The following is a 26,870-nucleotide window of genomic DNA, read 5'->3' as shown; positions in this document are numbered from 1 at the left end:
GTGACACGCGAGAACAGATGATGGAATGAGAGGAGTGGAAGAGATACCATCTGGTGAGGGCTTTCAGGTTGTGAAAAAATGTTTTTATTCCATTGTTATACGGTACTGTTGTTAATCTATTCTTCTAATAGATCATTTGAAGTGATGTTACTATTAACATTACATTCACATCTGGTATTCTTCCCAACTTATGTTTCAGTTATTACTATAATACCACAATCTCCTGTTAATGCCATAAACTCATCTTCTTGCATTTTATTCTGTATGATTTTAGCATTGAAGAATGTGCTTTTAAGAATAGATGTGTTGTTTTAAGTTTGTTCTTGGTGTTGCTCTGTCCTTACCTGCTTGTGGTCAGTTGTCAGATTACAGTCTTTCCATTCCCTAGTTTAAATACTCCTTACTTATTATAAGCATACATGTATACTTCCCCAATACATTGATGCCCCTCTAGTTCAAGTTCAAGCTGTCCTACAGGTCTTATTTGTTTATTTGGTTCAGAGAGACCCCTAATGTTCAATAAATATAAAACTCTTCTTTGAACCAATCTTTTAGCCACATGTTAACTCTTCACATTTCCCCTTGCTTCAAAGCACTTGGGACTTGCATGTAGCTGTGTTAGAATTACTAATAACTAAACAAAGGTTACAAGTGAGAAGTGGTCATTCAACTAGTTTACCTTTTTTGCAATTAGTAGCTTGGAATTTAATAGCTGATTTATTAAGTGCAATTTTGTGTAGATTTTACTTGTGTCCTCTGGTTCATGTTTCACACTTGGCTCTGAAGAAGTCCACTGGGTTTAGTCTGTTTGTGCTTTTGAGGTTTTTTAACACATAAATTATAGTTCATCAATTAGAGTTCCCATACAGCCTTCTGTGTTCATGAATGAAGAGGTTCATGTTTTGTTTTGTAACCTGTCAGTGTAAGACATTCCTTTAAACCCAGGAATGTGTCTGATTGCTCTTCTCTCGACAAATTCCAGAACAGTAATATCTTCTTCATTTGGTAATTTAGGGACCACAAAGGGAACACACCAGAACACTGTAGGCATGCTGCTCCTATGTTTAAAAGCTAAATATTCAAATTTGTTTAGTAAAGTCATTGGAACAAAGCAGGGGTTGGAAATACAGGTGGATTCCCCAGGGGTGGGCTCCTCTTATTCAGGACAACCACATTCTTCGGATCCTCACAGGGAAATCACTGAACTGGCAGCACCTGGAGACTCTAGCTCCCTATAAAAGCAGTTCCTGTGACAGACAGAGGTTGTCTTTTCACAGACCCTCACAGTTTAGTAAGATAGTGAGTATTTAAAAAGACAATTTGGAGATTTTTTTTTTCATTTTACTGCTATCCGGGGAAGATACAGATACAGTTACAGTTCATGTGGAGACCCCCTGCCACGCTATCAAAAATGGGAATCTTTCACAGTCATCAACCTATCTATTCTACTGTAACTTGTACCATCATGGAACAAAAGGACAACAGGACAATTAGATGCACACTGGCTCTGGCCAGGAGCCACAGTAAGATTTGCAAGTTAGGCACCAGGTAGGCAACACACCACTAAAGACTATTGCTTATAGCTCTAATAAGTGAGTCCCAAATTATTATCACTGCCTTTTATCAGAGGGGAGTGGGCCTGTGTTGTTTGTCAATCCTACCGTTTTCCTTCAGGCTATCAGTAGTCAGTCGAGGTGGTTGGATACAGTAAGCTCGGGACTGCTTCCCCAGTGTTGTGTGCTTCCCACAGTCACCCCCTTATCCTGCTCTTTAATCTGAAGCTGGGTCTCAAGATCATGAATCTTGAAAGCTGGGTGCTCAAACTTCTGAGGGTTCACATATGATGTCTCCCTGGATGTCTTTGTCTAGAATGCTAATTATCCAGCAAATCACTCATTGCAGTGACCTCATACTATTATTTCTATAATTTCAGATCTGCCCAAGGCTTAAAAAGAAGTGATTATGCATTTTTTTGTAGTTCGTTTAAAAGACGTAGTACGAAAATAAGTTTACCTTTCTTTACTGTGATTATGTACTGTATTATCAAGAAAATAATAATGTTATCTTAAGTGTTGTACCATAAACACAGATATAATCCGCATATATATTTTATGCATATGTATAGTACTGTATGTTATGTGTGCATATAAAGGTTCAGTAAAACTTATCAATATGTGCAAAGAGAAAATTGACTTTTCCTTTGATTTTTTTTCAGTCACATTTTTTTCCTTTGAAAATGTATGTATAATAAAATGGAAATAAAAAAGATTTATTGCTGAAAATACATTGCTGCTTTTCCCACTTCAAAGAGCTGGGAGAAAAGTCCACCATTCACCGCCCCCTCCTTTTTCCAAGCATGTACCTGCAGTTTTCAATACTGAGCAAATGTTCAGAGAGCCCTTGAGGTTTGAAGATCTTCTCCATCTGGTGATCAATTATACAGCACATATTTCTTACATTTCTTACACATCTACACACGCTTTTAGCATTGAAGCAAGCATATAAATGTCTAAAGGTGAAATTAGGTCCCTCAACACTTGTCTTATTATGCGAAAGTCTGTGTAGAAGCCAAATCTATTGCTTAGGAATCCTGTTCCATAATCAGACTGTACACTCAAGCAATGTTTTATAAAAACAAGCACCCATCTTATAAATTTTCTAAATATGACTGTTTATGTCTAAATGACATAAACAGTCACATACATGATGTTTAAAACCAAAATTATTCTGAATCTGAATCTTTATACCCTAAGTAAAGACAAATACAGAATCAGGTAAGACAAAGTCATGGAGATTCCCAAGAAACATTTCTCCTGAGCTTACATTACAAATGGAAATTACAAAATACTGGTTAAGATTGAGTGATCTATGGAAATTGAAGCACCTGGAAATCAAACATATATTTTAAAGTTCCACCTAAATATTTGAATTAAAAAACTGTGAAAGAAATGTCAGCAAAAATAGCTGGCTTGCTTCAGAGCAGTTACTGCAATTCGTAGGAAAAATATTAGATCTGACTAAATATTCAAATCTTGAGTCCTCTGTTTCAAGAGAAGATATGTCAGGACATTATAGAGTACAACTTTCCTAGAAAAATAAATAATGAAAACTTGATTACTTATAAGATAGCAAGGTGGACAAATGTTTTCTAACAAAGTTGGTGCCCTACACTAAGATCTAATTAATTTTTTTCTACTTCTTTGCAACACTCTTGCATGCCACATCAGGGTCAGGTTCTAACCTCATAACAGGGTGATCAAAGCTGTTTGAGTGAGTGAGAGAACAGAGCTTCTAATTTCTCAGAGAGCGAGTTCTAATCCTGCAGAGTCCTGTCTAGCTATGTGTCAGGTTTTGCTGACATTGAGCAAGAATGACAGCTCCAGAACCTCAGTAATCAGGAAGATTAAATATAGAGGAAGAATCAGAACTCCATATGCTCTCCTAGATAGATGATCATAAGGATAAGAGATGAAGAATAAATCACAGCGCTAGACTGTCTCCGAGCTATGTGATCAAAAAAGCAGATGATGTGAAGTGAATCTTAGTGCTGCAGTTTGAAAGTCTCTAGGTCAATATTTTATATTAGGTATGTACTTTTCAAATTGAGATATTCCATGGCAAGATATAGCACATGGCGAAGGTCTTTTTATAAGAAAACGGACTTGAATACATACAGATGCAGCCATTCAAAGTGCGCGTCACAGACACGTACCGCAGGTGACGTCGCTCAGTATGACGCAAGATGACGCGTGGCACCGCAGTACGTGATTGGTTGACCGACAGGGGCACTCGTGGTCCGTTGGTCTGTCGTAGAAAGACTTACAGTAAAAACGTCTTTGCTGTGCCCGTTGTAGATATTGAATTTTACCACTGAAGGGAAATCTTAGTAGCTGAGCATAAAAAGAATAGGAGCATACTGTAACGCGTGTGAAGGCCATAAACGATATTAATTTTGGAACATAAACATACAGTATATACTGTAGCTGGTCTTGGTACTTTAAAGAAAAAAATACACACCAGTATTCCATTTCTCCCTAAACATTTTAAGCTTTGAAGTCTTTAACTAACATGATACCGGAGTCAACAAGCATACTTTTAGAATTTGATTAAAAGGGAATATAATATGGAATCGCGTATCTAAAGAATTTAATAACGGTATTCGTGTGCTGCGACAGGGCTGTGTAGGGCTTTTTCGCCTGCCTGTTCATGCGAGCTGTCTTCTAGCCGACTGGTCTAGGTGCGTGACTAGCAACTGGGAGGTTGTGTGATCGAATCCAGCTGGTGCCGGACTTTTCTTTTAACAAACATTTCTTCGAAAAAATAGAATAGCGATATTATGGACAATAAATTGACTTTTATATTTCAAAATATCGCAACATGAACGATATTTGCGATATTTTGAACATATCTTCCCTTCTGACAGCGGTTCCTCCTTCTATTGTGTGTGTGTGTGCAACAGAGTAAATTTTTATAGAGAAATGGAGGCTGGACAGTATGCGTTACAATATAAACATTTATATTGATTTAAATCGTGTTCTGATTTAAATCGCAAACGCGTGTTTAATTATGTGTTTTTTAATCATAATCAGGCTAATGCATTTCTACATTTTCTGTATGAACCAGCTTAGAGGTTCATACAGAAAGACAGCTTGTGTTTAAATTGAGTGTAAGGTAATTTATGCTTCTAAAGTCATGGTCAGCATTTATTATTGTACTGTGCTGTAAACTTTTTCTGTGCCTAGTCACATTATTTTATAGCGTTTTTATTGCGTTATTAAATCCGGTGGCGCTGTGTGTTAGAGTAGTTTCCTGACTCCCTTGTCACATGGTCTGTGATTGAATCCCATAGAACTATGACTTTATTTTTTAACAAACATTTCTTTGAAAAAATGAAACGTTTCCCTTGGTCAGAGATTAAATAAAACCTCACTCGCACCAAACAAATTTATATTTCTAAATATCACAAAATACGTTCATTGTCTTCCAATCGAGTCGAGTTGACATTGGAAGCCTGCCACACCCGGACTGTTAAACCAACGCATTAGCACGTCAAAGCCCATCGAGGGTATTGAGCCAGTATTGCCTTTAGTATTCCCCCCTCTCCCCTCAATTCAATTCAATTCAAGGTGTTTTATTTGCATGACAGATGGGTACAAGCAGTGTTGGGTATGTATATTGTAACGCTTACGGCAGACAGGCACTGTGTAAGAGCCGGCGCACCAGAGCAGCGCACCGAGGGAGCGTCTGCATTTCTAACTTAGTTTTTAAAATTAGTCAAGCAATATGAAGCATCTCCTTTTACTTAGTGCCTGAGCATAAAAAGAATAGGAGCATACTGCAACGCGTGTGAAGTCCATAAACGATATTAATTTTGGAACTTAAACATACAGTATATGGCTGGTCTCGGTACTTTAAAGAAAACATACACACCAGTATTCCATTTCTCCTAAACATTTTAAGCATCGAAGTCTTTAACTAACGCGATACCGGAGTCAACAAGCATACTTTTAGAATTTGATTAAAAGGGAATATAATATGGAATCGCGTATCTCAAGAAATTAATAACGATATAATTATATTCATGTTGCAAAAGAACTGCAACGGACATAAAAACTCCCTTGCTTTTAACAGAGCGTTCCATAATTTCTAACTACGAAAATGCCAGGTGAAAGGATTTGTAAACATATTTTGTTAAAGCAAGTCAGAACCCATTCAGAGCCTACATTACATTTTAGCGTTTCATTCTGAGCAGAAGACCCTCACACCTGAAGAAGGGGGAGGTGTTTTTCGCTGGAAATCTCGCCTGCTTCTACTTTACAACCGGAGTGCTGGCTGTGACGAATTAAACCGGTATTACAGGTTACAATCACAGACCATGTGACATGGGAGTCAGGAAACTAACACAGCGCCACCAGATTTGATAACGCTATGAAAACGCTATAAAATAATGTGACTAGGCACAGAACAAGTTTACAGCACAGTACAAAAATGCTGACCATGACTTTAGAAGCATAAATTGCCTTACACTCAATTTAAACACAAGCTGTCTTTAGCCCTCTAAGGTGGTTCATACAGAAATGTAGAGATCCAGGCTCAGAACACACAGCTTCATTAGCGAATACATATGCAGGACAACTAGAGAAGACGTTTTACAGAGGATGGATTTTTAGAAACATCCCATCAGTGACATCACTGAAGTCAACTCCTAGGTACTGTAACTGTCGTGTGGATAGTTTCACAAGAATCAGACAAAGGTTTAAGCATCGCTTGTTCTAGATAAAACTGCAAAAAAAAACAACAACCCATAATGTACTTCTTTGCGGCTCTGTTTGCCCAAATCATATATTCACAACGTGAAATCTAGAAAATAATATTACGTAACCAAAATCCGCAATATGGAAACAGAACCTGTGTAATTGTTGATAGATGATGTACTCGTAACATTTTTTCAAGACGAACTACAACATTTAAAAAATGACTTGTATGTACTTGATATCTCTAATCAATCCACGGGTCCCAGCACGAAACGAAAGTAAAACGCATACCGTTTCGCGCTTCTTATTAGTTGCTCAAAAGTAATTTGACCGTATGAAATGCATAATATAAACCTAGAAACATATACGTGAGTAGTACTTAAGCACTGTAGTATCGGTGTTAAGACATACCTCTCAAATACTGTAAATCAAGTTAAAAATATCTCAAGATTCTGGTCATAATGAAACCATGTTTCGTGTATGTTTTCTTTAAAGTACCGAGACCAGCCATATACTGTATGTTTATGTTCCAAAATTAATATCGTTTATGGCCTTCACACGCGTTGCAGTATGCTCCTATTGTTTTTATGCTCAGCTACTAAGATTTCCCTTCAGTGGTAAAATTAGATATGAATATTCAATACTTAAACGGGCACAGTTAAGACATTAAATATACATATACATACTGTATACAGTACAGTTTGCATACGGTAATATGTTTATGTCCCTAAATCAATCTCTTTTATGAGCATGTGAAAGGCATGGTGAATCACTGTACTTTGCATGATTGGAAAAAAATGCGTGATTGCGAAATGCTGTGGCGTTACTTTTACAAAGACGGTCAATGAAAAAAAGAATGTGGACCAGGGCAATACTTTGAGTTTACAGCTTGTCCAAGGTCATTTATTATTAATACTATTATTAATATCTTCGTTAAAGACTTTGATGGCTACAGCTCAAACATGAGAGGTTGAGCTTTATTAGCTCCACCTTGCGGAAATTCCGGATACTATTATTTTGCTAGCGGTATTTACCGGTAACTCGCGGTATTTACCGGTAGCTTGCGGTAGACTGCGTACAGCATACCGGAAAATAATGCGGTATCGCCCGCGCATTTTGAATGGCTGCATCTGTAGAATTATTATTTAGAATACTGACTGTTACCATTAAAATTGAATAATAAGTTTAGAGGTTCTTGTTTTTTAGTGAATGTGATTGGATTTAGAAATCACTGCTACGGTACAAAAAAAATCCATAGAATGTCAGAACTTTTTCATATTTTCAGATTTTCACACTTGCTTATATTTTACCAAATAGCATGGCTATTAAGATTCAGTTTAAAGAGCTGTTACTTTGTACTTTGTGTTATTTTGTTAAAATTACATACTGCATTTTAACCTACCAAAGTAATAGTGATTTTTTCTGTAATATCTGTAATCTATCTAAGATAATTAATAATTTTCAAACAATGATTTCGATCCCTACATGTATATTTATAGTTCAGGTGGGATGCGTAGGTGTCACCCGAAGAAGGCTCCACGGCCGAAACGTTATGTTTTCTTTCTTCTTTTTTTCAGCATGGAGTAAACTTATTACTTGTTCCTTTGTATATTTATAACAGCTTTTAATACTTGTGAAGGTCAAGAAAGATCATGTGTATAGATTTCATTTTGTGCCACCAGCAAACCAACTGAATGCACATCAGCTATATAAACATTACAGGGATTTAATAATTGATCAGCCTCCAACCAATAGCATAATTTAAAATGATGGCTGATTAAATATCAAAAGCAACTGGTTAATGCAACATAGTAAGGCAACTCGTGAATTAGGCTTGTTTAACATGCTTTAATATGCTACACATCCAACCAGCTCAAACTGAAAACTACAAGAATGTATAATGCAGCCTTGATCCTTAGTCTATAGTACAGGGTGAGTACTGAGTGGAGTCAGCTCTTTATATTCATGAGAAAAGGAGTTGCCCCAGACTGAGAAAGCACTGTATTGCCATCCCTATGAATATAAGAGAAAAAAATAATGAACTCAAAGATTTAACTCAATACATGTACGTACAGTATTTATACTATTTACATTAATAGGAATAGTACATGCTGCAGTACCAGAGCTGAAGAACAGACTGATTTTCAATGTTATTTTTACATAATTTCTCACATGTCTTCATCAACTTATGAATGTAAAACAAGCTTGAATACGCTAAATAGAGAAGTCACTGAGGACTACAGAGCTTAATTTCAGGACATATTCAAGATGGTTATTACTGGAGAAATTACTTGATGCCTTAACTAGAAATTAATTCTGCTAGAAAAAAAGGAACTTTGGAGTGAAAGCAAGCTCCACTGACCATTCTTTTGTTTAATATACATATTTAAAAGGTCAAAGCTCCACATACTCCAGTTGCAGCTCCTAATGATACTTCCCTGATTGAGAATACATTCAGTCCTGTGACTCTTTTAGTGTTCAACACCACTGAACACATACATTTATCTTTAGGGTAGAAATCAGGGGGTGGTTGGATATTCACACTAAAGCCAGCACAGAATGGTACACCACAGGAGCTTTGTGCATGCAAACTGTCACCAACCGTTTCACTTAAGAACCCAGTAGGTCTTACCTTTTTCTTTCTGTCTGTCATGTAACATATTGATCTTTGCTTTTATTATGTTTACATTATTAGTTTTTCCTCAGTTTTCTTTAAAACTTTTTTCCCATAAATTAGATGTCATGCTATAAATGAACTCATAGCATCTATGCATAACTGCAGCTGAAAAGGTGCTGCAATGAGTTGAAAATATAATTAATGTGAAATCAATTATCTCAGTATAGTCAACAAAATAAAACCCATTAATAATTGATTATACTTTGCTTCTGATTGTTTATTTTTCACAGTAATTATTTGAAACATTTTCACTTAATCCCTATGTTTAAGTCATGGCTATTAAGCAGTTGGAAGTGTTTGTTTTGATTCCCTGCAAGTCAATCATTCTCTTCCCCATTTAGATTCTGGCTCTTGGCAATGAGCTTGAGACCATGATGTCCCAGCACTGCTTGTTCTCATTCTGACTTTTGTCTCTGTGATTGTTATACTGATGAGATGATAATACTCTGCTCTTTATTTCACCACTTGGTAACTCAGGGTTTTAATTATTCAATATTCTTATATATGTTATGTCTATTGGGTTCATACCTTATTCCCTGAGACATCCTGTTAGTAAGAATAAGAATGGTTAAGGTGACCTTTTCTGTGCTTCATTATACCTGTTAGTATTCTGGTGAATTGTATTTATTTTTACTGCTGATTATTTTCCCCTCTACTTCCATGCTCTATGATTCTATTTAATGGAAACTTAATAATTATTCTTGTCTGCTTTGCCAATTGATAAGGTATATAAGTGACTGTTTTAAATCCTAGCTACATTCAGAAATATCTGTGCATGAAGTGTGTGTGTATTTGTTACACATACACATGCAAATAAATTTCTGCTGGTCACTGAGATTGGAATGAAATTAATGTAATTCATGTATTGGTAGTCACCACTGCAGAACTCATTTTAAAGTAAATTATACTTGCAATAGCATATTTTCCAAACTACACAGACATAGAAAAATATCATTAAAACTGATAAGAAAGAAAAAAGCTTAAGTCTGATGCAACAGGAAAAGATAAGTCTATACAAAGACTAGATGCCTGCTCTAAACCAACTCTGCAAAGGAGAAGTACATCGATAACAAAAAAGATGCACAAAGTTCATCACATCCAACACACGTATTTAAATAGCTATAAAATGATGACATGATGTATATAGAATATTTACATTTACAATACCATTTGCAAATTGTAAAAAAAGGACAATAGTCATTTTAAAATACCTAATGTCCTCATTTACTTACTCATTTTCATATTTCTTATTACTTAATGCATGATATAATCCAGCAAATTGTTCTACAATTTTAAAATTATAATAATAATTATTCAAATAAAACTTCACCTAAATGCTTGATTCAATGGAAGCAGTGGGTTTGATTCTGTTCAGATTCTACACAGATCCTATTCAGCACAGGACACAGTGCCCATCCATAGCCCTGGACCCCAAGGCAATTTCTCACTGCAGCTACCGCTTTACTAAGTCAGTTGTTAGTAGCAGAAAGCAAAATAATATTTTTCCTCTTGCGGGCAAACAAGTTAAAGGCAAACCAGTTAGATTTTAAGCATAGTTTTACTAGCCTGTGCTCAATTCTTTTTTATCACTGTTTGAAGAATCATAAAAATAAATATTTTAATGGACAAGATGGTACACCTCTCTACATACAGTACAGTACTTTCTATGCCTATCACAGTCAACCAGTCAGCTCCTACCTAGTGTATTCAGTCTCTTATCTCTCTCTATACCACCTTTCGCACAGATCCCTTTCTGACAGATTTTCAGTACTTTCTCTTCATTTGTCCATTTCTTCTATACCATCTTGGTTGGTAGAATAAACTACCCACACAAATCAGAACTCAAGACTATTCTGTTTGGCCAATACCTTGACTAAGAGTTGAGAGTTGACTCAATACTATATTGATGCTGTAAGTGGTACTGACGAGGCACTAGATATCGTTTTTACATTCCATTGCCTCAGGATGGAGACAAGGGACTGACTTCTGAATGAGGTGTCTATGATGTTACATAAAAGCCCTAACTAATTAGTACTTAAAGATCCCATAGATATTTGTAGGTTTAAAGTAGGTCATCTAATCCTGTGTCCTGGCTGTATTCCACTCTGAATTTGTACAGTATGCCCCTTAACACAACAAGTGAAGTAAGTTCTCAGTTCTCAACTCGATTTGTTCTGCAGTGGGGCTGCTGTGGATTTGCCACACATCACCCAGGTGGGTACCACACTAAATGACGGATTAAGTATTTTAACTTTTAAATTGCATAGGGATTCTTTGGGATGAAAAGTGTTATTTGAATGCAATTAATTATTATTGTATTACTATGAATGGCAATAGTAATAACAAAAAAATAGTAATAAACCCTTCAGTATCTCTTACACTGTACTGTAGTAATTTGCACATTGCATGTATTCATTGTAAAAATGGAACTCATACAAACACTATTTGCTCATTTCTGTCACTTTATATATACAAATATCTTCATACTCTTAATAATTCTTCAGATTTTACCATTCAGTGTTTTAGATTTGTATGGTACTTATATTGCACTTACAGCTGTATCATGCCTTATTTTCATTTTATTACTCTAGCTTGATTTTATATCTAACTTGCAGGTTTCCATATCTATTATACTTACACTAAATGTAAACTTTGTATACACTAGCTATACTCTTAAATAATAGATATGTGCTTCACAAATTAAGAAATAACAGCAAAAAAAAATCAATTTTTGTTTTCCAAAGAATAATTAAATTATTCTTTTAAGCTTCCTTCTTGCCTAAAATGTGGACATTTGTATACTGCGAACAGCAAATTAATTTTCTCTACAAATTCAGTGTAATGGATTAATATGAATGTTATTACATCATAAAATACTGAAAAACATTGACAAGAACTGTGTCAGATAACAGTGGGCAGCATATGGAAACATGCAAAATACTGTAATTCAGACAGAGATAAGGACAAAGAAAAGAACTTCTCTAGGGATATGTAATGTTTTAATGATTTTTAGATAGCAAAATCCAGATACCTTACTACTGCATTCTGTGTGTTGATTTCTATTTATAGAGCCAAATTAAATAGCTTGTGTTAGAGTTTGTTTTAGATTGCCAAAATAAGAAAAAAAAGTAAATAAAAGAATTAGAAAACTGATTTTTGCTATAGGTTTGGGAAAATAGTTTAATGTTGTTCATAGCACAAAAGACCCCAAAATAAGAGTAACATTATGCATACTAATGAGAATTTCCTTTTTTTTTTATTTGATATATTTTAAAATCAAATCAAATCAAATCAAAGTTTATTTATCAAATGCACAACAATACGGTGTGCAGCAGTAGTTGCTGCCAATGAAATGTCTTTTTCTGCGAGCTCACAAAAATCACAAAAATTCACAAAAACACCAAAATCACAAAATTGAGGTTACATTTTTGAAATTGAATAAAACTCAATGTGAGTAGAGCTGTTATGTGTCCATGGTGTATGCAATATATACATGTAGTGCAGTTATGCTAGATATAGTGAGAATTGTGTGTCCATGTAGCCATTACAGGTGATTTGCTAAGGAGCTACAGGTTGGCTATTTAGCAGTCTTATTGCCTGGAAGTAGAAGCTGTTCCGTAGTCTGTTGGACTTGGACCGAATGCTTTGGTACTGTTTACCGGACGGTAGGAGGGAAAACAGTTTGTGGCTGGGATGACTGGGGTCCTTCAGAATGGACCTGGCCTTCTTCAGACATCTAGCTGAGTAGATCTCCTTGATGCTTGGTAGCTCACAGCTGGTAATAAGCTGCGCTGACTTCACCACTCTCTGCAATACTTTGCGATCCCGTGTGGAGCAACTCCCATACCAGGCAGTGATGCAACCAGTCAGGATGCTCTCAATAGTGCACCTGTAGAAGTTGGCCTGGATATGTGATGGCATGCCGAACTTCTTTAGCCAACGGAGAAAGAACAGGCGCTGCCATGCTGTCTTGACCACGGTGTTGGTGTGGTGGGTCCAGGTTAAATCCTCTGAGATGTTAACTCCCAGGAACTTAAAGCTGCTGACCCTCTCCACTGCAGTCCCATTGATGTGAATAGGTGTGTGGTCTCCACCCTGATGTTTCCTATAGTCCACAGTCATCTCCTTAGTCTTACTGATGTTCAGAGAGAGGTTGTTCTCCTGGCACCATACTGCCAGGGTTTCAACCTCCTCCCTGTATGCAGACTCCTCACCATCTGTGATCAGGCCAATGACTGTTGTATCATCCACAACTTGATGATGGAGTTTGAGTTATGCCTGGTGACACAGTCATGGGTAAATAAGGAGTAGAGGACAGGACTAAGCACGCAGCCTTGGGGGGCTCCAGTGTTTAGAGTCAGGGTAGAGGATATGTTGGTGCCCACCTTCACCACCTGCAGATGTTCCGTCAAGAAGTCCAGGATCCAATTACAGAGGGAGGTGTTCAGTCCCAGGTCCTGGAGCTTGATGACGAGCTTTGAGGGCACTATGGTATTGAATGCTGAGCTGTAATCAACAAACAGCATTCTCACATATGTTCCTTTCTTATCCAGGTGTTAGTGGGCACCTAAGCATCTTCTTATGGAGGGCAGTGGCAATAGCATCTTCTGTTGACCTGCTCTGGCGGTATGCAAATTGCAGTGGGTCTAGGGTGTCAGGCAGTGAGGAGGTGATATATGCTTTGACCAACCGCTCGAAGCACTTCATGATAACTGATGTGAGTGCAACAGGGCGGTAGTCATTTAGGCAGCTGACTGGATTTTTTAGGAACAGGGACAATGGTGGTTTTCTTAAAGCAGGAAGGAACTATAGACTGATCTAGGGAGAGATTGAATATGTCCGAGAAGACATCTGCCAGCTGGTCTGCACATGCCTTCAGAACGCGGCCAGGGATGGCATCAGGGCCAGGAGCCTTGCGTGGATTGGTCTTTTTAAAAACTTTACACACATCCGCTCTGGATATGATCAGTGGGTTTCCGTCTTGGATTTCTGGAATCTTCCTGGTTGGATCTGCGTTGCTGTTGTTTAAACAAAATACAGACAGATTCCTCCCCCCAAAAAAGAAACTCCAACAATACATCCAAAATAATTCACAACATCAAGACAACCCCCCCATTCCAAATTTCCAAAATTTCAAATTGGAATGAGCTTAACAAGTAAACTCCCAAACAACTCCCAGGACTTTGATATGACACAGCACCGCAGTTAGATTAATGATAGCAGACATCGTGAAGCAAAAAGCTTGGAGCTACTATTAATTTATTCGTTGATTTTTAATTAATGCTTTCCTGAAACTTATTTCCTCTCAGCTTGTCATCTTTGATAGCCATCAGTCATGTTTTGAAAGAACTTCAGATTCCATTTCATTATAAACAGCAAAAATATACATGTACAGTATGCACAAACAAATGCATTTCTGAGTGACATTTTTTCCATCTCTCTTAAAAATACTTTTGAATTGTATTTGGTTGTGCAAAACATAAATTACTTTAATGAGTATTTCTATCATGAACTGTCCTAAAGACATTTTATTTGTAATAAATATCCGATACATATTAATTGTGCTCCCATAAACTTCGGCTTTACAGAGTCACGTATAATTTCCTTAATAAGCCGTAAATGCATTTTTTATGGAAAATGGCCATGAAGGTCATGCAGAAAAGTGAGATTATGATTTGTGAGTTCAGAGCTTTGACATTTATTTCTTCCCAGGACTTCTAAATTCTGTTCAGAATCATGTTATTATCCCTCCATTATATGCAATGAGAATGTCAAGGACAGACATTAACATGATCAAGATGCTATAGCTCATTAATACCCTTATATATTCCAAATGATGCAATGGGTATTTGTAAGAAAACAGATTAGATCACAAGTTTGAGACCATCAATCATTTTCCTTGTTCTTTCATTCATAGGAAAAATGCATTTGATTTCTGCTTTATGAATAATCAAATTTACTTGCGTTTAGCTTACAATGGAAAGGTTCAAGTAACAGAAAATGTAATTTTATAAATGTGGCATTTACATTAAAAGAGATTTTACAATCTTTCTGTACACGAGCACACATGAGTCAAATTAGCATTTAAATTAAGATTGTTATATTAAAATTTACAAATGAGAGAGGAACTATGTTTAGATACAGTTCAGTGCAAAAAAATTAAATTCAAGAGTTGTTGAGGTTGAATTGCAAATTTTGAAGGTTATTATATTATAGAAATAATGCCTTTGGAAAATCTTAATTTAATTCACTTTGCATGAAGAATTTGTACTGCTTGTTTGGACTAATGGTGCCAGTTTGTTAGAGATATACAGGGAAAGTTTTATTATTAGTAGTAGTATTAGTAGTAGCATTGTTGTTGCTGTTATAACATTGAAAAACTATGTAGATACAGGTAAGTGAACATAGGCTACAAAAGCTAAAATGAATGATTCTTAACATGTTGTTTTAACTTTGGCCAACATTAAATTACATTATTCCTTGACCTGTTTACCACACCTTTATTTCTTCTTTACTTGCCCATAAATAATGTGCTTACTTTATTTGTTAATGTGGAGTCTTAAGGGCACAAGCTTTTAGAAGTCTAAATATTCCCTCTAGGGATGATAGTATTAACGGACACATCAGGTACTCTTCCTCATGGATCAATGTCAGCGAACATTTCAGATTGCTTTCCTGATATGTGCCAAGTTATCTGTGATTCAACTTTAATAGGTTATTGAACGGAAAAGCATTTAGGGAGCATGGCTGTATTTCAAGTTATCGACAATCAAATCCACACAACTTTCTCATTAACATACATTAGGACAAACAAAATTAATCTTTACTGCTCTGTCAAGGGAGAGTGAGGGACAGTAAGTAGAGATGGGGAAATGACCACAGATGGAGAACCCAAAAAAACACTAGATGATATCTGACATATCAGTTCATTGCACATGGGTAAGTTAGAGAAAAGAAAACATTTGTCTTGCAGATTCTAACTCTGGCTATTAAAATATGAAGGGCTAATTATTCTTTCTGTACAGAAACATAAAGTCAAAATCCGTACCAGGGCAAACACAGCTAATGATCAATCAATGCTCACCAATCTTATTATACAACCAGGTTTTAACATCCTGATCCACTAATACGTCCATCTTAATTCTCCAGAAGAATTCTTCACTGTTTAGCTTATGTTTTAACCTCACTGATACAGGAGAATTCTTTACTGTATAGCCATAGATGTTGTGTATACCTTCACTGACAATTCACGAGAATTTAATTTGACCGGTAAATATATGGGGTGGTTGGCTCTGTGGCTAAGGATCTGCGCCTGTGGCTGGAAGGTTGCCGGTTCATATACCACGGCCGGCAGAGGAATCCTACTCTTAACCCCAGCTGCTCCAGGGGCACCGTATAAATGGCTGACCCTGCACTCTAACCCCATGCCTCTCTCTCCCTGTCTGTGTGTCTAATGGAGAGCAAGTTGGGGTATACAAAAAGACAAATTCATAATATAAGGAATTGTATATGGCCAATAAAGTGATCTCATCTTATATACTGCATACAAAGGGCAATTCAAGGCAATTATTTCCCTTATTTACACCACAAAAATATTAACAGCATAAATACATCCAGTACTATAACCTTCCAGCTGCATGAGTTTACACGCTATTACTATTTTATGTGTGATGAGCATGAAATGACTATGTCCTCCTGAAAATGATCACTTTATCAACATGCAGAATTTGACATTTCAAGAACCCAGAGCAATAGCCTTTTAAGTGCTGAAATGTTTACTTAAATATTTTGTATTTTAACCCGATGAGCTGAATGCTTTGAGGCTCAGAACACTGAGCCCACTATCAAGGCTCCCAATGAACCAGGGAACTTTGAGTTACAGTTCTCTGAACATGAGGTGTGCAGAGCCTTTAAGAGAGTGAAAACCTGTAAAGCAGCTGGCCCAGATGGTGTCTCCCCTAATGTCCTTAAAACCTGTGCAGGTCAGCTATCACCTGTATATACAGACATTTTTAACCTGTCTCTGTCCCTATCAGTTGTACCAGAGTGCTTCAAGAAAAGCACAAGTGTGCCACTGCTCAAGAAGACCAAGGTAACTTGTTTGAAGGATTACTGCCCAGTGTTACTCACTTCAGTGGTCATAAAGTGCCCGGCAAGCCTTGTATTGCCCTAAACTGCACTATCCCAGACTCCTTTGATTCACTTTAACTTGTTTACTACCCGAATAGGTCAGTTGATGATGCTACTGTATATATCTAGAAATACATACTGCACTAGAACATTTAGATAGGTGGGGCACCTATATTAGAATGTTGTTTATTAATTACATCTTGTTCTTTAACATAATAGTTACTGCCAGTTCAGGAATCTGGGCTTATGCAACTATATCTACAACTGGATTTTCTGACCTTAGGTGGTGAATATTAGGTGGGACCTCATGGGGTGGCATTAATATCTCCTCTAAGTAATCCTAAACACTGGAGCTCCCCAAGGCTGCTCTATCAGACCTTGGCTGTACTCCTTGTTCACCTGCAACTGTACAGTCACTTACAGCAGCAACCACACTATTAAGTTTGCAAATGACACCACAATTATAGGGCTGTTCAAGAACAACAATTAGACTGCATGGAGGAGTGAGGTGAAGGATCTTACAAGATGGTGCCTTGACAATAGTCTGGCCCTGAATGTCAACAAGACAAAGGAACTCATTGTGGACTTTGGGAGACCCAGAGAGAGTCATGCCCCAATCAGCATCGATGGAACTGATTTCTGTTTCTGACATTCCTTAGATTTTTTTTTAATCAATGTTGGGAAAGTTAAAGTCTCCCTTAACAACTACTACTTTGTGTGTACATAAGTTTCAGTATACAATGAAATGTATATAAAATATTATAACCTTTGGTTAATACATAAAGTTTCAATCTATATAATGCAGTAAAATGATTTGTACTGAAGTAAATTATGTATGCTCTATTGATAGGTCTAAGCAGTAGTACAGGAGTGTGTTCAGGAGATACTCATTCTCCAATGCAATCCAGTGTCCTACAGGACTTTCTCTATGTGGTGGCAGACTACAGATTCTATGGCACCTGCAGTGGCATGATGTTCAGTTTAAGTGTGGTGCTGCTAGCTAAATGTCTTCAGGTACAAGCTACATCTTCACAGAGGCTTCAACAGCAAGCTGACAGAATGTAAAACAAAAACAGTATTGTTTGTCTTCATTGTTTTATTGTTATATCAGGCCATGCTGTAAAACAAATTTCGCCCAGAGGACAATGAAGTTGGAATACCTGTATACTGCAAATATATTGTTTTATACTTCCTCTTACTAACTCCTAAGCCTTCTGAAAGTTCTCAATTGTATTAACCACAGCAATCACTTCAAGTATGGTTTAAGCAGTTAAAATCCACACTCTTTTAATAATTCCAAAAGCATTCATCAAACATTTCCAAATGTCAAATTAACAGATATTTTATCAGGAAAATAACCGATCATTAATTCTTGAAAAAAAAACAAGAATTCCTTAAACTCTTGAGAACTACATAGGATCTATACAGTTTATATCAAGTACCAAAATGACCACATTAAAAACATGAAAAGACATAAAAACATAAAAAGATCTACAATATAACATGCTTCACCAGTGTAATGTTCTTTTTGGTTAAATTAATTATTATTACCCTTAGACATAAAGGCAACAAAGCTCATGAAACAATGAGACAGATATATGTTCAATGAAATTTAGTAGTGTTAATTCATAAATATTTAGTGGTGGGTCTGGTCTGATGGCAGTTGAGCATGAACATGTTATTAATAATGTAGAAATAGTTATCAAATATTTTAAAATACTGTATAAAAACATTTAGAAAAGTTATTTTTCACCTCTAGTGTTACCTTTGTACTTCATAACATGTTTTCACATTACATGTGACATGTCACATGTAAATAACATGTAATTTATGACTGTTATTCATAACTCATGTGGTTACAGTGTTAGATGACTGGTTTCACTGGCTATCTCTGTGCACAGTGACAGTAGTATTCTGCATGGCTGTGATGCACATTACCAAAAACTCATTACTCTGTATTCAGAGTAAAACAGATTTTTTAATATATAATACATTTGGAAAAGCAAACTTTCTCTTCATTTTTAGTGATTTGTTATTTGAGCAGAAAACATTCTGTTTTATTAAACTAAAAAACATGAAGAGTTTTTGCTCACAGAGTTAGCCTGTTGAGTGTGTTGGGTTAAGAGCCAGTTGTGTACAAAACAATTTCGTATTTTTTAGATTTATGCATCTAGTTCAAATTCTGCAGCTGTTGATGTTAATAAACACAACAGGAAATCGTGAATCTCAACTCAAACTCGAACCAAAGTGCAGGGCATAACAAACCTAATCACACATCACGCTCAAGGGCTAGAAACCCATTTGACTGAAAGATATATTGATCTGAAGGGGGGAAATAATGAAAACTTAGGTGTAATTATCCATCTTCTGCACAAAACCTACCTTCTAGAAACTAAAAAAACAGTCTGTAGTACAGTTCTCGTCAAGCCAAACAAATGTTTCTCTGGGCAAATGACTCCCTTGGGTTACCAGTTGAATTTCTGACCAAAGTACAGCACAAGAAATATTGCTTTGGTATATTAAGAGAGGCATTTTTAAAGTATAACACTGTCCCCTGAGATATCCCTCACAAAGGGAGAATGGCAAGGTCTCCCCTTTTGAGAAAAACATCTGATTTAGAATGTTAAAATGCAAAATCCTAAAACACCTGTTGGTTACATAAAAAACATTAACAGAATTAATTTTCCACATAAATTATTAAAACCAACAAAGCCTTTAACATCCAAGAAAAACATTTAAAAACTCTAATATGAAATTAATATAAAAATGTTCTTCTAGAATGCTAAATATATATACAGTATATGATACTGTAAAAACAGATGAAGCATAGAGAAAAACAGTCACATTCTAACCTGATATTTAGTGCCTCCTCCCTTTGCTTCTGTTATAGCTGTCAAATGTTTGCATGTGTTTGGGTAAGACACTACAATGGCTTCTGAATTTTTCCTATTTTCCTTCTGAATCTTTCCTATTCTTTGATGCAAGCAGCTCTTAATGGTTTTGGATGAGTTGGTTTTCGATGACATGACTTTCTTCATATCACCACATAACATTTCAATTGAATTCACTCTGAGTTATGGCTATGGGCAATAAAGCACTTTGATCTATTTGCTGTTTTCGCTCATTAGATGTGAAGACATCTGATGAACCTACTGTATATACATAAACGGTATCCAGTATACATCCGTTGCATTTCTAATGAATTTAATTGAGGTATATGAAATTATATTACAGTATAATATTATTATTACTTTGTACTTTTTTCCTCTGTAACATTGCACATTTACATATGTACTAATAAAACACTATAGGCACAAATCATGTTTGATAAGAGGTAACATTCATTTTTATTAATGGAGCCTATTCATACATAATAAAAATGGTCCTTTGTGAAATTTAGCATTTTAATGGATTTGGGATATTCCATGCACGGTACTATACTGCTTATTGATGGGGTGCTGATGTTAGCACTCCAGTAGGGCTCAAGCCATTCAAGTCTGTATCTGTCTAATCAGGTCAATCAAAACAACAACAACCAGGAGCCAGTTCCTGGGGGATCCTGATGTCGTTTGAACACTCATAGTTCCCTGAGGGACTCGAGAGATGAAGAACCCGTCAATAGCTACTGGCAGACATACAACAAAAGACACAGTATCGTTTCACCTTCCAAATAAAATGAGTTGAAAAGCATTTGGAGTAAGAGTGCTACACATTACCAATTATAGTACTTTTCATTTATTATTACAATTTCTGAAGTACCAATGCAAATTAAAATAATATGATTCAATTTTGAGATTACCATAAAAATTTTCATTTTTTAACAAATACATTTACTGTAACTTATTGCATTCTACAGTACTTCCACTAAGGTGTGAAACAACAGTGTTGGATATAGTACAGTATATTGGCCCTTACTTTCCTTTGCGCTTCCTCTTTAAGCACTTCAGTGTGAAAGAAAGGACACGATAGACTGCTGGGTCCATGCAGGACTGTAGAAGCCTGTGTGCACATATATAACTCTTAGTAACTTAATTATATGTGACATTTAAAGCCTAAAATGGATACTCGATTAATGCAAATCCAGAAAAGAGAAATAACAAATCTACAGCTTTAATTGGTATGCTTGCTTTGTTGTAGTAAACACTAACTGGGTGCCAAATACAGACATAGATTTAAATCGCTCACGTTTCAATGTTAATTATATAATTCTGAGTTTTGGATAAAAAAGATTGTTACCATTGATACATCTTCAATAAAAAGACTGCATGTTTTTAAATATTCAATTATCTTTTCAAATGCATTAATCTAGTCCTGCTTTGTAAGTGTAACCTTACATATTAGAGTGACTGGAGGAAGCTGTGAGATGTCCCCTACTTTGAGTGCTAAATGATGTTTTAGAGATTGATTCAACATCTTTCGACAAGATTGCTAACACTATGCGTATATTCAGAAGGGATCTGTCCTTGCTCAAAGCAAAATCTCAAGGTATGTTAATAAGAATGTGCCACTAAAACATATTGCTTTAAAGTGAAGGTGCTAATTACTATAATGAAACAAGGTATTCTGATTTAAAAGTGAGCAGTAATCATTTTGTAGGACTGAGCAAGTACTAAAGTGGTACTCATATCTTAGAAGAAAAAATATGCTTATTTTAATACAGAAAACACGCTATTTAATACATTAAAAATAGTAGTTTACCACTGATTACATCTATGTTTTATATAATACAAAACTGTGCATTTGTATGTTCTGAATTAATATACTAGTTTAATTACTCCTTAAATAAATACAACCACTTGTCATGTTGAGTTAAAGCAAGGATGTCTAAGGGCAAAACCTACAAAACATTTTTCAGTTATACCTGTGTATCCCAGAATGAAGCATTTTCTTAACTGCAATTGTATTTCTCTCATAACTCAATACAGTGGAGACTTAAAAATGATTTATAAAAATCTGTGTTTTTGTTATTATTAAGCCACTGAGCCAGATTTAAAAAAAAAAATCTGCACAGAATTTAACATAGTTCACTACTGTAAGTCTCCTGCATGTTTGGAAATGGAATTGATCTTATCAAACCCATTACCGTAACAGAAAAAGGAGGTATTACCGTATTATTAACATATACTGTATTTCAAAATTTAATAGCTTTATTTTCTTGCAGTATTCTATTTTCACTACCTGCTTGGTTCTTCTAAAGCACAATCAGAAAGCTGAGGTGAATGTACTTTATTAGGTGTGCTTCCTTCCTGAAGCCATACATTAAATGGCCTATGCAGTTCTTTAACATTTTTCTTTACACTTGGAATTATGCTGTTGATGAATATATTGGTTATCACTAATGATTTGTTAGAAATCTGTTATAAATGATACAGAAAAAAATTGAAAATGCAAAAACAATCATAAAAATTGAAAAAAATCCTTTTTGGGATATCACCAAATTTTATATTATTGAAGAAAAGAGAGAAATACTAAATCTTGCCTAACAGCCACTCCAGTGCTGCATTAGAGAATTTTAAGATAAGTCAAAAGGATTTTCAACATGTATCTGTTAAATCTATAAATATCTACACTACTAGACCACAATATGCTACTTGTTTTTTTACAATAACAATAATGCCAGACAAAGGATTAGTCAAAATTTCTATAGAAGAATACACTCTTGTTAAACAAAAAACAAAATAACCATTTGAAATAATTACCAATTAGATTTTTTTCTGAATCCTAATTTAAATGTATGTATTGCACTGTATATCTTCTAGTAATTTATAACTAATATTAATATGGTTTTATAAAATGAATTTTAGATGCTGTTTATTTGGCCAAAGTGAAGCAATGGTAAGACAGATTCCAAAAAATAATAGGTAAGTTTTTCTTATTTTGAAAGTTTAGATTTCTAATAGGTTTGCTTTCAGAGCAATTAATGATTAGCAAAATATAAAAATATTTAAAAGCACATAAAAAAATAGCTTCATACATGATGTAGAAATAAAAAAAACATCCCTAAAGATGTAAAAATATATAATTGTCTGTTGAATCTAATAAACAGAAATACTAAAATCACTACACCCAGGCAAAACAAGAACTCAATATAGTAAAATCCGTATTACCTCACTACAGCTTTACACTCTCAAAAAGGAGAGATCACAACCCTTTTCTACCTTTTACATCAATTATGTAGTTTATAGCTCTGGGAAACATTATGCCTTTTCAGTACACTTCAAAGCATGTAAATGCTAAGCAAAAGGAAACTCACAGAGTTAATCAAAAAACATCAGTGTTCTACAGTACGTTCTTGACAGAGGTTGAAACATCTGTTACCAGACTAAGGTCCTTTTCGTATTCTAATACTTTAAGCATTGGCACATTTGTCTGCCCATAGGGATGGGGTAAATGACTTGTCATGCAGAGGGGGAACTAGATGTCTGTAACAAATCTAACTGACAGCCACACAGATGCAGATCAGAATCCATGAATAACAGAGTGCTGGAACTTTCGTAAGCTGATAATTCCTACTGAAGTCACTTTTAAGTGAAGTGCCTAAACCAAAATGACATGCATTGAACAATACTTTTCTGCAAATGGACATGTGCAAAGTTTGAAAAACATTGTGTGTGACATTGTAAGTAGATTTGTGTTTGCAAAGACAGCTTTAATTTCCATATGCATTTTAATCTAAGCATGTCAGTTGTAAGGTAAATTATAAATACAACCAGCATGTTACTCATTAGGTCTTTGGCAGATTTATTATTTTTCAGTGAATAATACTAATATATATACTGTATTTAATCGTAGAAATATTAGGATAAACAAACTACATATACTGTAATACATAATAGAGATAAAATTATAATAATCCTGCGATGTGTTTGAAAATTGATAAATACAAACCTGTCAGACACAATGTTTTTTAAAAAATGATTTTTTTTATTTAGCAAAGCAAAATGCTAAGTTTACAAAATAATAAAACTATACTGATCACAGCTATCAGGAATGCAGTTTAAATACCAATCACAGGTAAGCAAGTACTGTTTTAATATACTGTATACTAAAAATAAAACAAAATCAGAATAAAATGTTTCTGTAATATGCTACATATAACAAATCTAGAATTCCAGGTCCAGAAATATAAATAATTTGAAAAAAGGTTTATTCTTATCATCTAATTTGGGACAAGTAAGATTTATGCATGTGTCCCTTTAAATATTTCATAGTACTAGTACTGACATATGCAACCAAAAGTAAAAACAGTGCTATCCTCATGAAATTTTAGAAAGAGCTACTGCAATCCCACACTGCTAGTGAAGGAGAATATTTTAAAGATATTTTTGTTGCCATGCTCTTTCTCCAGCACTGGCATTAAGAGGCAGTATAAAACCACAGTTTATTTCTTAGCTGTAAGCCCAGGAACCATGCTCTTTTCAGAGAACTACTGTATCTACTAAAATAAATAAAACTGAAAAAATCTTTAAAAGGTCCAAATACAACATGGGTTCTTTCCTGTAAAGGGTGAATGCTGCAATGTAACAAAAATCATATGCAGCACTCTGCCACTTAGACCAAATCCCATTAACAGAAGTTCCAGTATATACTGTTTACTTTGAATGAAATACTAGATTACTGTGTGTATAATTGTAATAATTAGACAAGTATTGTAATTAGCCTGTTGCTCTGGTTCTGTTAATTATAGTTTTATAAAGTTTTCCTTTAGCAATAGTATTCATTTCTAGTAGAAACATTCTTAACTCAGTTCATGCATAAACATAATGTATGTATTTAATATCCTACAAATAACAATTTTGCATTTCTGTAAAGCTACAGTGTGTTTCTTAAAAAAATCTAAAGATAAAATGACTGCTACAAATTTTGAAATAATGTACTGCAAAAAACTTGCAAACTTACCACAGTAAAGTCTTTGGCAGAGCAGTTTTCTCCACTAAAGTTACAACTCATCAGCATCTCCTCTAGCTGGTGTCCTGTCCTGTTAAAGATATCTTCCATGTCGGGCTTAGGATACATCAGATCTGCCTCTTTGTGCCCATCTTTGTTTTTTGGTGGTAAGCCAGTCAAGTTAGTCAGGTGGTAAATGTCGGCATCGGTGAGTGCATTAAAGCGAAAGCGGTTGATGTTACAGATGGTCACGGCAGGGAAGACCATCTCTCGGCTAACCTCCTCATCCAGAGCTGTGAAGTGGGGGTGCTCCAAGTAATTAATAGCACACCTAGCAGCATGGCACAAAAATAATGCAAGTGACACCAAAAAGGCCAGCACCCATAGGGTCTGCTTGATGCCCAATCGGCCAGAAACAAAAATATGATTAATCCCGTGCAGGGAGCAGGAGTTGGCAAATCCAGCCAGGTCCTTTGCTGGAGGTATACAGGTCTCCTCAATCAGGCTCTCCTTGTCCCCTTCCTGCTTCCCTGTCTGCTTCTCATCCTCCTCTGCAAATTTAATTTTGCAAACAAATTCGATCGGCATGTGGGCAGCCAGGTCTGCGTCCGGGTACTTAGATAACTGCTATCAACCTGGCTCTGCTTGCCCTCTTTCTAGCTTTTGTCTTCTGAACAGATCTCAACTAGTAAAAGAAAAAAGGGAACTGTGCTGCTGCGTGCAGGGCTGTGCCAGCTCCTTGTCTCACTACTTGATCAGCTAGCCGAGTCTTGCTTATCAGCAGTAATACAGCTGTCAAAAAAACACCCCTGCTCTCCGCTTCAGACCCAGGAATAAAAATGCAGCATTTAGACCAGTGCTAAAAGAAGCCTGGGGCTACTTAATAATTCATGAGAAGGCAACATTGTGATTATTTCTCCCTCACTAGCCAGAGCTGCAACTTCTTCTCATCGCCTCTCTCTTCGAAGAGACTCCAGCTTAAATCCACTTGTTTGAGTAGTTTTCTTCCTCTCGAAAGACAAGTTTGTGCCAAATGATCTCTGCCGAGAGCTGCCCCTTGATGGTAATCCCAGGGGGTCACCCGTTTCTAATGTTCCCCTGAGGTCCCCAGTGAGTGACTAATTGGAGCAATAATGAAGAGTGAGGGAAGTGGAAACGAGCACAAGGCAACTCTTAGCGATCAATCTTCTCGTCGGAACAAAAAAAAGTGAAAGGCTATTGATCTGGCTAAAGCATCTGTCAGGGATTAAGGAAGGCAGTACAACGCTTCTTTCTTATCAGGAATTAATGGCAGAATCACCAGGCTCCAGCACAAATTCAAATTAGTGGAAATCTTGTGATTTGTAACCAGATGACATTAGAGATGTTTAAATAAAGTATCGATTTTCTCTTTTTTTCTTTTTTACAGTGTGCTTTCATAGTGTTAATAGCTTTTTCCCCTGATTGCCAAACAAAATTATGCAAATAGGAAACATATAAAAGCATACATCAAGAGGCACTGCTTAGTCTTCAAATGTGTTTAGTCACAGTGTTCATGTTTGAAGGTCCACAAAATTTAAAAACAGGATAATAAAAGTGCATTAAATAGATAGCTTTTTCCTGTCCCATATCCCCTATTAAAACCATTAGTCTGCTACTATATTCAGTTTTCAGGCTGAAATGGAAGCCCACTTGCATTATAGAGAAATTCAGTACATTGGAATATAAGATGTTAAAAATCAGGCAGCTCATTCTGTTTTCCACTCAACACAAAGGCTGACTACAGAAGCAAGTATACAGTAAAGTAACATGACATGTTCATTAAAGCAGAAAATTTTTAAAGTGCTTTTTGCCATCATTGGGTTAAAATCATTTCAGTGGCTACAAGAATAAATTGCACAGTAATGGAAATTACAATATAACTATTTGAAAGATGTATTGCA

General features: G+C 35.7%; 1 protein-coding gene across 1 annotated transcript in view; it reads right to left on the bottom strand.

The window, feature by feature from the left end:
* Positions 1 to 25,696, bottom strand: part of asic4a (acid sensing ion channel subunit family member 4a) — a 117,712-nt gene extending 92,016 nt beyond the window's left edge. The window contains exon 1 of the mRNA XM_088930526.1: positions 24,961 to 25,696. Within this exon, the coding sequence (XP_088786652.1) occupies positions 24,961 to 25,536 (576 nt within the window). The 5' untranslated portion in view covers positions 25,537 to 25,696. The remainder of the gene's footprint in view (positions 1 to 24,960) is intronic.
* Between the last annotated feature and the right edge of the window lie 1,174 nt (positions 25,697 to 26,870).

The sequence above is a fragment of the Atractosteus spatula genome, chromosome 13, assembly GCF_055471065.1.
Source record: "Atractosteus spatula isolate fAtrSpa1 chromosome 13, fAtrSpa1.hap1, whole genome shotgun sequence".
Classification (NCBI taxonomy): Eukaryota; Metazoa; Chordata; class Actinopteri; order Semionotiformes; family Lepisosteidae; genus Atractosteus; species Atractosteus spatula.
This window is presented reverse-complemented; position numbering and strand designations above follow the sequence as displayed.